The sequence below is a fragment of the Vombatus ursinus genome, unplaced genomic scaffold (genome assembly GCF_900497805.2).
Source record: "Vombatus ursinus unplaced genomic scaffold, bare-nosed wombat genome assembly UNPS02014813.1, whole genome shotgun sequence".
In the NCBI taxonomy this organism is placed as follows: Eukaryota; Metazoa; Chordata; class Mammalia; order Diprotodontia; family Vombatidae; genus Vombatus; species Vombatus ursinus.
Window position 1 is genome coordinate 192,321 of NW_020954591.1, and position 12,393 is coordinate 204,713.

Here is a 12,393-nt window from a genome sequence, read left to right on the forward strand (position 1 = left end):
CACATATGCACATATGTACACAGCAGTTACCAAAAAGAGCCTGGAAAAAGTAGGTGGCTCCGAGATATTGCTGGCTCATTGTTCTGCTCTTCAAAAATCTTCCTGTGACCTACATTTACTCTGCAAATGGTAGAATACATAGTTAAATAAGTGAATCTGTGCCTCACAATTCTATAAAATCAAAGAAAATACAGTGTTTGACTATCTGTTCTAGAAAGGACCCAGAACTTCAAGTATACATTTTAGTAAAGTCTTTGAGGAACATAGTTGACCAGGATATTAGTGCATTGCCATATGTGCCATATATTTTGATGACAACTGAAATGTTAGCAGGAGCTAGGAGAATCTTAGAGTCAAAAATTTATATCTTTTGGATTGATATTCTTTCTCCTTAAAAAAAAAGATGGTACTATAAGAAAAATGAGACATTGTTTTGTGTTCTTGTATGAAACTTAGAAGTATAGATCATTAGACTTCTGGAAAGGGCTATTTGAGAGATAACTTCCATTAGGTATTTATTGATTGCCTGATGTGTTCCAACATGGCAGTTTAAATTGTACTGACCCAAGTCGGGAAATGACCAACAGCGAATGTTGTAAACCCTCTAATTACATTTGAGATTTTATTGTGCTCAGGTGAACCTAGCAAAACTGAGTTTTTAAAACCATTGCCTTATACAGGCTCTGCCCAATTATATGTACATGTTTAAATGTCCATCTCCGAGTGCAAACTATTATTTAGTTTAGGCGTGACATTGGCACTTTTGTGATTTGAACCTCTATTCAGTGTAAAAGGAAACAAAAATAAGAAGTTATGTCTTTTAAAAACAAATATAGTAAAATCTGCTCTAATTATTAAAAAGAATGCTAAATCATATGTGCCATTCTTCTAGAGTGAAAGAAAAATTTCACCTGATTTAAAAATGAAAAAATATGTCTATATATCAATCCTATATGGCATATGGATGCCTTTTTTTTGTTCCATCTCTTATTTGACTCCTCATTGGGTGAATCTCCATAGATAACATTTGCAAATTTCTAAAAGCTTCTTCCTAATCTTGATTCTTCCCATGTTACTACACCTTGCACACAACAGACCTTTAATGTCAACTAGCATTCTGTCTCTTGTTTAACATCCTCAGCTCATGGCTCAGGAGACCTAGCATATATCTACACACATTCTCTATCTCTAATACCACCTCCAAAGCCTAGTGGTTTCATCCATATGGCAATGAGCACCAAGTTGAAAGCTAATAATTATATTCCCACACTTCTCAGACTTCATGCCATTAATGAGATATGAGTTTGAATAGATAGAAAAGAAAATTCTGATTCTAATGTATGCATCTATTTTTAAAACATTTTTATGTTCTTACCTATAGTTCATATTGCAGTCATAGAAGTAGTTTTTCCACATGTGTACCATAAAAATGCAAATATTTTAACTCAAGGAAAAAAATGTGTCACTTTACTTAGCTGCCAAAGAATTGTAAAATTCTAATGAGACACATAGGAATCAGGGATAGCATTTACTATTAAAAAAAAAAAAGAAAAATGATTCCTTAGCCAAAGAGATCCAAGATTTTTCAATAGTGAACCATGTGGTCTAAAATCCATATGTGTGGAGGCTACATGATTTGGGTCTTCCACCCCTCCCCCACTAATTGCTTCAAGCCTATGAGCATAGTACCTAATGGCAACCAACTGACAAAAGTGATCATGGTGGGCAGGTGGTTAGGCTAGACAGGCTTTAGACAGAATTTGTCTGTGACTCCTAATCAGATAAACAATTTTCTTTTTAAAAATTCAAGTAGGTTGCATTTGACCACATTAGAGATCCAGGCTTTTGACCTTTATCCAGTCCAATTTCCCTTCCCAGCTAGCAAAAGTGGGATCCCATCCAAGATCTCTCAAAAAAAAATTGTGACTGCCTACAAACAAATAAGCAGTACTATTGGAATGAGTTGATCCATGTACACAGGATGCCCAATTTCCTAGTGTCATTTCATCAAGGTCCCAACTGGGACCTCTCTCTACCTCCAACACCACTTAATCCTTCTTAAGGGATGTCATCACCTTGCACACTTCATATTACCTGGGTCAAAATCTATTTGTCTTACCTAAATTTACACTCATAACATAGAGTTCCACTGGAGTGTTTCAATAATAATCAGAAATAAAAGAAAGAAACACTAAGCCCCTTGGGATGATTGCCTGGTATAAATATAACCATCAAAAATGTTGCACAATTGAAACAATCTAAAGTGCATATTGTGTGAGTGTGTGTTTGTTTCCCAGTTGCTCTTTCACCATTGCAAAGCACCCTCTAAAATGAAGGGGTGTCAGCAGTGAATATAAGTTTCAGAACAGATTAAGAATCAGATGCAATATAAACCAGAAGTCTCTCAAAGTAGAAAAGGTTGTACCTCATTTCTCATGTGTTATTTCATTTTCTGTCATATTTGGAATCAAAGCAACAAGATCTGATTCTGTTTTTATCTTTGACAAACTTCTCCATAATAACTCTAAGATTTATGTGTTTTTCTACCAGGTTTTGCAACGGCTGATTAAGTCTAGAGGAAAGTCCCAAAGTAAACACTTAAATGTCCAATTGGTGGCAGCTGATAAACTTGCACAATGCCCCCCAGTAAGTACAATTTTTTTCTTAATCCTGACTGGTGCATTTCATGCTGTCCACATTTGGGATGTTTTTCTGTAGACTAAATTGGTTTTTTAAAAATCTATTAGCGTGGTGGTAGCCATGATGGGCATTGACACAGGTTGATCACTTACTGGTTGGTGTATTTGTCTTCTCAGTGATATATAAGCATCTCTGTCTGTGGTAAATTAAGTATGGCACACACTAGGCTTGGAGTCATGTGGTATCCCCTCTTGATTTCCCTACCTCGAGTACTTTTGTTAACTTTTAAGGAAATTACTTGATTCCAGAAGGGAGATACTTGTAAGAAAAAGCAAAACCCAGCTGACTTTCTTTCAACTCTCCTGCCAAGAAATGTTGGCAGACGTTAAAGACTATAGAGGTAGGAAGCCAGAGTGCAGTAGAGCAGAGGGGAGCCCTATGGGTATCAGTGACATTGAATCAGAGCCTTGTGGAGCTAGAGCCTCATGGTCATAAGTTTGCCAGCAAAAACAACTGCTTTGGAAAGGGTTGAGCAAGTCAGGAAGGCCTAGCTTGGCCACATGCCATGTATTCTCAGCCCTGGCAAACCAGTGCCCACCTACATGTTTTCCAGTTTCTTTGTATGTCAGTTCCTTTAAGCTGCAAAAGAGAATGATAAACCTTCTATAAATACTCTTGGATGGCCATGCAGCTTTCACAGGAACACATACCTCATTGCCCTTGGTAATTCTATGCAACACTCCCTTCTCTTCCTTTCCCCAATCTTTCCCATTGTCATCTAAACCCAAGAAGAGTTCAGAAAATACCTGATTCAGATAAGTGGCATGAGAACCATTTTTTTAGTCAACTTTTCATCATGACTCTTGTACCAGCTATTAGTCCTCCAGACAAAGCTCATTATGTGGCAGATGCTGACCAGTTCTCCACTTGCCCCAGCTTTAATGGTATTTCCTCCCAACTCCTGCCCTCATGCTAGGAGAATCCAACATACATATTGATTCTCCTTCAAACATTCTACCCACTCAGTTCCTCAACTCCTCATGTCCTTTGAGCTACTCCTGTGCCCCACCTTGGTCACACACAAAGATAGTCACATACAAATGCATCACCTCCTTGTTCAAGAATTCTGAAATCCCCTTTTCCAACCATAATCTATTAACTTTTCACTTTCCCCTCAGACTTCCCTTATAAAACCCAACTCTTTATTTACATTGTGATCTCCAATCCCTTAACCTTTCAATTCTCTCCCAGACCATCTTCCTTGTGCTAGCCACTTTCCCCTCTTCTCCCCATCTTTACCCCTTGGTGAACCAATTCATCTCTACACTGTCCTCCTCTCTTGAATCCCTAGCCCCCTTATTGTATTGCTGATTATAACCAGCCATGCCTCTGCCTTGGATCACTCTCAACATTCTTTGCCTTTGCTCCTACACATGTGCTACTGAATGAAGATAGAGAAAATCATGCAACCCTTCCAACTGGGTCCACTACAAATTTATGTTGCACAGTCTTAATTGGGCCCTCACTGCTGCTAGGTATTTGTACTATACCTCCCTTATCAACTTGCCATCTCATTCTTCACAGTGGCTTTTCCAAACCTTTTCATCCTTCTGTAAACCTTCATGGCTTCCCCTCCCCCATCCTCTCATCTGAGGACCTTGCCTCATATTTTACAGAAAAAATTGAGGCCATTTGCTGTGAGCTCCCTCTCCTCCTCTCTGCTTTGTCTCCTGTCACTCAGATGCCTTCTGCCAACTGTCTCCTTCTGAAGTGGGTCTTGACTTCAAGATGCTTTTAATTTTGTAGGGGTGCCAAGACTTATACATAAAATAGGTAATATTCAGAAAAGCCCTAAATGAAACTTAATCAAATAAAGTATCAGAAATTCTAGAATTTCTCATTAAAGGGATGATTAGTAACATCTAGGAAAGGAAGCAATAATTACAAAGACCCAACATGGCTTCATCAAGAACAGGTTATGCCAGGCTCATCACATTTTCTTGTTAGACAGGGTTGCTAGACTGGTAGATCAGGGTGGTATTATAGATAAACCATGCCTATGCTTTGTCACAACATTTGATAAAGCCTGTTGTGTTTTTCTTATGAGGATGATGGATAGATTTAGGTTAAACAGTAATACAATTAGATAGTTTAAGAGTTTGTTGACTGATGTTCTAACTTGGAAGGTCTCTAGAGGAGTGCCTCCAGTATCTGTGCTTCACCTTATTATTGAAGTGCTATTATTTTTTAATCTTTTTCCCCCATGGAGTTGTGATTTTTTTGGTGTAAGGAACTCCTTTGTGATGAAACTCCTTCTACTAATGCAGATCACCAACTGATTTATAACTTAGAATCTTAAAGAATTGCCTCACTGTCACTGACAAATTAAATGACTTGCCCAGGATAAACAGCCAGTACATGTCCAAAGCAGGACCTAAACCTATGTCTTTCTAACTTTCCAGGCTTTCTATCTACTGTGCCATGTCATGTCACCTGTGGATAAAGGCATAGGTATTATGCTTATAAATTTACAGATGACACAAAGTTCAAAAGCCTAGCTAATACATGTCAGATTATGGTGTCAAAAATGGTCAAAAAATCTCAGATTTTTAAGAGTACTCAGAGCCATTTAATCCAAACCTACCTGAATGAGAATATCCCTTCTGCCTACCCAGCAAGTGATCATCTTGATTTTGCTTGATATCAGGATGCAAAATGAGACCAGGTCTTCTTAACCTTTTTAGGTCATTGGACCCCTTTGGCAGTTCCATGAAGCCTACAAACCTTTTCTCAGACTCATGTTTTTAAATGCGTAAAACAATGTATGTAGGATTTCAAGGGAAATGAATTATATTGCAATACAGTTATCAAAATACTTTTTTAAAAAAGTTTATGGATCACAGGTTTAGAATTCTTGCTCAGGGACATTGGACTGAATCTAAGAAGATGATGTTAAGTGAGCATAAGCTGCATTGAGAAGCATGGTTTGCACAGCTGGGGAGGCAAGAGTTACTGCAATCTACTCTAATCAAACAACTGGAAAATTTTGTTCAGTTCTAGGTGCCACCTTCATGGAAGGAAAAACGATAATCTGTAGAGCAGGCCAGCCTGCTCTCCAGTTTATCAACAGAACAAGCCAACCATGATTTAGAGGAAACTTGACACCATATGAGGATGGATTGAAAGATCTGAAATGTGGGTTTGGGTTAGGAGCTATGGTCACTGTCTTTAAGAAATTGAAGGGCTTTCATGTAGAAGAGATATTCTACTTGCTTTATAGGCTCCTAGCAGCCATAGCTGACAGAAGCAAGTTTAGGCTTAATGTATGGAAATACTTCCTATGAATTAGAATAGTCTAAAATTGGAATGGGCTACTTTAGGATGTAAAAGGTTCCCCTTCATTGGACAACCAGTATGGAATTTGTGGAGTGTATTGTAGAGAGGATTTTTGTTCAGATTACAAATTGGACCAGATGGAATTTGTGGTCCCTTCCATTTCCAATGTTGTTGGGTTTTTTTGTTGTTGTTGTTGTTGTTGTTGTTGTTCACAATCTATTATTTTATGTCAGGAACTCCCATTTTGAAAATCCTCTCCACTGATGTAGGTTGGCAACTCTTCATTTACTTACAGTGCTAATGTAATGCCCCCCACCCAGCTCTTAAGTAGCTTACATAGTGCTGGGGAAAATACAACAAGTAATCAGCTAAGTATACACCATTATAATGTGGGGGGTGAGGAGAACAACTAACAAATGAGACCAAGAAAGGCTTTTGGTTGGAGGCATTAAGAGTGGAAACTTCAAGGGAGGTAGGGGTTTTTAAAAACAAACAAACCCAAAGATGTGGACGTAGTGTGTGTCAGTCATGGAAGATAGCCTTTTGTGAAGACACAGAGGTGGAAGACAGAACTGAGCCACGGGTAATAGTCAGAGTTATAAAATATCTTCATCATGAGGTTTATATGATAGCTATAAACCAAAAGGTTTAGTCAACCCAATTAATTATAACCTATTTTTTTAGTTTCAGTTAACTTTTATATTTTCCAGTTTTTAACATTTTTATTTGAAGTTTTGAGTTCCAAATGCTATCCCTCCCCCCTCCCTGAGACAGTAAGCAATCAGATATAGGTTATACGTGTGCAGTTATGTAAAACAGTTTCATATTAGTAATTTTGTACAAGAAGACTTGATTAAAATAATAAAAGGAAAGAAAGAAAGTGAAAAATAGCATGCTTCGGTATGTATTCCATCAATATCAGTTCTTTCTCTAGAGGCAGATAGTATGTTTCATCATCAGGCCTTTGAGATTTTCTTCGGTCATTGTATTGCTGAGAATAGCTAAGTCATTCACAGTTCTTCATCAAACAATATTGCTGTTACTATGTACAATGTTTTCCTGGTTCTGTTGACTTCACTATGCATCAGTTCATGTAAGTCTTTTCAGGTTTTTCTGAAGTCATCCTGCTTGTCATTTCTTAAAGCACAATAATACTCCATTACAATCATATACCACAGTTTGTTCAGCCATTAACCAATTGATATGCATCTGCTTGATTTCCAATTCTTAGCAACCACAAAAAGAGCTACTAAAAATAGTTTTGTACAAATAGGTCTTTTTCCTCTTTTTTTTTTTTTNGCAACCACAAAAAGAGCTACTAAAAATAGTTTTGTACAAATAGGTCTTTTTCCTCTTTTTTGGATGTCTTTGAGATGTAGACCTAGCAGTGGTATTGCTGGATCAAAGGGTATACACAGTTTGGTTGCTTTTTGGGCATAGTTCCAAATTGCTCTCCAGAATGGTTGAATCAGTTCAGAACTCTACCAATGGTGCAATAATGTCTCAGTTTTCCCCACATCTTCTCTAACATATATCATTTTCCTTTTCTGTCATATTAGCCACTCTGATAAGTGTGAGATGGTAACTCAGAGTTGTTTTAATTTTCATTTCTCTGATCAATAGTGATTTAGAATATTTTTTCATATGACTACAGATAGCTTTGATTTCTTGGTGTGAAAACTGCCTGTTCATATCCTTTGACCATTTATCAGTTGGGGAATGACTTGTATTTTTACAAGTTTGCCTCAGTTATCTATATATTTGAGAAATGAGGCCTTTATCAGAGATCATTATGACTGTTTTCAAAGTTTGCCACATGTTAGGATCTGGAAATACTGTTCCTGTTGTTCATAGGGCTAACCCTGGGGAATTTGTCAGTCATATTCATCCAGCTCAACCACAGATATATAGGCATAACATAAGGGGTTCAAATGATTCATGACCAAACAAGAATTTTCCCATCAGTTTTTGTGAAATAATAAGATATTACCACAATAGAGGGGATCTTTGGGTTTATCAAACATTAAGTTACTGTGGTCATTTACAATGGAATAGATTAGGTAATCTATTCCATTGAATGAGTGAAAACACTCATTTTCTTATCCAGGACCAGACTGTTTTGATGATTGCTGCTTTGTAGTGTAGTTTGAAATCTGATATTACTGGCCTTCCTTCACTTTTTTTTCTTGATTTCCTTGATGTGCTTGACCTTTTGTTCCTCCTGAGAATTTTTTATTATTTTTCTAGTACTAGAAAGTAATTCTTTGTTAGTTTTATTGTTATAGAACTAAATAATTAATTTAGGCAACATTGTCATTTTTATTATATTAGCTTGGACTACCCATGAGCAATTGATATTTCTCTAGTTGTTTAAATATGTCTTTATTTGTGTGGAGGGTGTTTTGTAACTCTGTTCATATAATACCTGGGTATGTCTTAGCAGGCAGACTCCCAACTATTATACTATTTATAGTTACTTTAAATGGAATTTCTCTTTTGATCTCTTCCTGTTGAGTTTTGTTGGTAATATAGAGAAATCTTGATAATTTATGTGGGTTTATTTTATATCTTGCAACTTTGCTAAAGTTGTTAATTATTTCAGCTAGTTTTTTAGTTGATTCTCTAGGGTTTTTAGGCATACCATCATATCATCTACAAAAAGTGATAGTTTTGTTTTCTCCTTGCCTATTCTTATTCCTTCAATTTCTTTTTCTTGTCTTATTACTATAGCTAACATTTCTAGTATGATATTGAATAATAATGGTGATAATCGGTTTCCTTGCTTCTCCCTTGATCTAATTGGAAAGGATTCCATTACAGATTATGCTTGCTCTTGATTTTTGATAGTGTAAGACACTTTCTTTTTGAAATAATTAATGTGATTGAAATTAGCTTATGCCTACATTGGGGAATCTCAGTGGTAAATTCAAGGATAAATGGAAGCATAAAATATGCATACATGATTACACTTATATTTTAACTTCTCCCTTGTTGGGTTGAATTTGCTAAAATGGTTTTTATTTTTATGTATTTGATATCCCTTGTAATTATTAGAAAAATATGTTGTAAGCTCCTTTTGGTTAGGAACTGCCTTTTTTATATTTGCATCCTCAAGCACTTAGCAATTCCTGACATGTAGTTGATGTTTAATAAATATCTATTGACTGACTGATTTTTAGACATTTTAGCACATTTGATACTTAGAGATCTAGTAACTAAACAATTGTGACTATAGTATACCTTGGTATGTCTGGATTAATTGTTTCTAGGCACAATACGGATTTTTCTTCATCCAGGGAATCCAGAGAGCTGGATTAGCACCTTTCCTTACATGGAGAAAATTGGAGAAGTGCTATAGTGGGCAGCATCAGTGCTCTAGGGGCTGATACTCTATAATCTTTCTAGAAAGTAGACTCTCCTCAGGTGGTAAACCCACTATCCTGGTAAGATCATTATCACAGATCATGCCATATATTTAGATCTAGAAGAGACCTTAGAGGTCATCTGATCCAAACTCCTCATTTTGTGGATAAGGAAAATGAGGCATAGAGAAGTTCAATGACTTAACCAAGGTCACGAAGGTAGTGTCAAAGGTAGACCTGGAGAGAGTCCTGGAATAAATTTGTGTGGCAACATGACTCAGATAATTTGGAGATCCAAGTAGAGACTGAATAAATTATCTAGTAATGAAAATCTTCTAAAACATGGGCACATTATTAAAGCATGTTAACTTGAGATTACATGAATGGCACTTGCAATAATGCTAATTGGTGTCAGTGATAAGAATGTATTCTTCCTTTTAATTCTGACGTGCATAAGGCTGACTTGTGGCCCCAAAAGGGGTAGTGAGTAAAAATTGTCTCTAATTCAGTACAAAGCCCCAATTACCATTGTTTTCATATGGTTTCTGATCTTGATATCATTTGGGCTTCTTTAGGAAGAACTGAGACTAATTTAATTGGTCAATGCATGTTCCTCTGCAAAACCAGAAAACTGAGTTGACAAGACATTAAACTGCTACTAGTGCTTAGAGCAGCAACTTAAAAAATTAACTTTTAGGGGCAGCCAGGTGGCAAAGTGGATAGAGTACCAGCCCTGGAGGGGCTCAGAGGACCTGAGTTCAAATCTGGTCTCAGACACATAATATTTCCTATCTGTGTGACTATGGGCAAGTCACTTAACCCCAATTGCCTCACCAAAACAAACAAACAAAAAAAACCAATGAAATTTTTGAAATGAAAGTTAGGTTCTATTGAAGAACTAGCATGACAGAGTGGAAAGCATGGTCGCTTTGGAGTGAAAGGACCTGGATTTGAATCCTTGTTCTGCCTCCTACTACCTATATGATCTTGGGGAAGTTGTTTAACCCCTCTGGGCCCCTATTCTTCATCTCTAAAATGAGGGAGTTGGACTAGCTGACTTCTGAGGTCCCTTCCAGATGTAAAGCTATGATCTTATGTCAGAGCTGGGAGTAACCTTAGAGACAGTGGCATCCAACTCCCTCATTTTATAGATGAGATTATAAAGGTTGGTTAATGTCACAGAGCTCATTTTTGCTAGCAGAGCTAGAACTTAGAACCCTGGTCTAATAACCTCCAGTCCAGCCAGACAAAGATAGTAATGGTTCAAAGGCTATATGTTGCCATGGGGAAAAGATGGTTGAATCAAGAATTCCAGCTAAGAACGCTTGTGTTAGAATACAATTACCTGCAGTTGATCCTAGATTCTTGGATTGTTTGACCCAATATGAGGACTACTCTCTTTGTTACTCTGACCCATATAAGAGAAGGCGGGGTTCGTGTCCAAACTCTGTTTCAGACATAGCCTGAATTTATTTATGATATATAAATTTATAAGTTTCATTTTAAAATTTGACATTTGGTTCCACCATATACATTGAAGTGTAGTAGTTTTTTTTTACCTTCTCTCTCTCTCTCTCTCTCTCTCTCTTTCTCTCTCTCTCTCTCTAACAGGAAGTTTAAGTTAGAATAGGAAAAAAAATAACCCCAAATCAAATGGCCTAGGTACTGTGTTAATGAATGCTACAGATGAGTAAATAGAAAAGTAAATGATCAGTTGAAGATATAATGAAAAGTAATCCCTTAATCTTATTTAAGTTACCAGATGGCTTTTGCTACCAAAAACTGACCCAATATCTCCTTAGAAGACATACAGTTTTCCATGTAAAAAAGACATATAATGGATCTCCAGAAGATGAGATCCCACTGTCTTCTATATAAAAGTAAAGAACCTCACAAGGCTCTAACAAACACTCCGGTAACTGTAGTAATATGTGATCTTTTCTCTGTCACTCTTTTCCCCCATTGCAGTAGAGACTTAGACTTGTTGTGGCTAAATATAAGCTCTCTAAGGTTCATGATAGTTCTCAGTATGCAAGTTCATGTTGCTCCCTTATTACAAATATTACATTGACCTGTACCATTAATAGAGTAAAATTGGGTGATTTCACCTTTATACTTGAAATACCTGACACTTTCAGAAGCAATTGTTTCTGACCCACTTAATGTACATAGGTTCACTATGCAGCAAAGCCTGTGAATTGGAAACCAAGCAATTCCAAATGCAATCTTGCCTGTGTACTGAAAGTAACTGGGACATAGAGATTCCAAAACCTCAGAGGTTTTGGAAAAAAGGCCCTGAATTTCTAAGAGTGTTTATGGTATCTGGATCTTAATGGTCCCTAGTTCCCAGTTATTGGCTTGCTGCATACATTTTCTTCATGTCCTGGAGTGGTGGGAGACCAACTTCAGAGACAGACAGAAATAGGGAGAACATACAAAAAGAACAACCAAAAGGTCGGAAGGAGGAAGGCAGCTGTCCCCTTAACGTAGAAGGGCTGGCCTTCTGTGTCAACAAGGAGGGAAGGCAAAGTGATGAGATATAATAGAGGAAGGATAATGTAAAACTCTGAGACCATTATGAATATGTGACAACCTTGACTCTAAGTACTTAGATACAGCTGAGCTTCTTTTCTACATTCATTTATTTTATTTTTTCCTGTCTTTATTTAGTTGTTGTTGAGTCATTTTTCAGTCATGTCTGACTCTTCCTAACTCCATTTGGAGTTTTCTTGGCAAAGATATTGGAGTGGTTTGCCATTTCCTTCTCCAGTTCATTTTACAGATGACAAAACTGAGGCAAACAGGGTTAAATGACTTGCCCAGGGTCACACAGCTAGTTGTCTGAGGCCAGATTTGAACTCAGGAAGATGAGTCTTCATGACTCCAGGCCCAGCCCTCTATCCACTATGTCACCTATCTGCTTGTCTTTATTTAGACTAATAAAAAATTCCTTTGCCTCTATTGTCTTCATGACTCCAGGCCCAGCCCTCTATCCACTATGTCACCTATCTGCTTGTCTTTATTTAGACTAATAAAAAATTCCTTTGCCTCTATT

The 12,393-nt window shown here is 37.1% G+C and overlaps 1 protein-coding gene across 1 annotated transcript in view; it reads left to right on the top strand.

The window, feature by feature from the left end:
* Positions 1–12,393, top strand: part of CACNB4 (calcium voltage-gated channel auxiliary subunit beta 4) — a 152,617-nt gene that overhangs the window by 118,159 nt on the left and 22,065 nt on the right. The window contains exon 12 of the mRNA XM_027835137.1: positions 2,551–2,646. Within this exon, the coding sequence (XP_027690938.1) occupies positions 2,551–2,646 (96 nt within the window). The remainder of the gene's footprint in view (positions 1–2,550; positions 2,647–12,393) is intronic.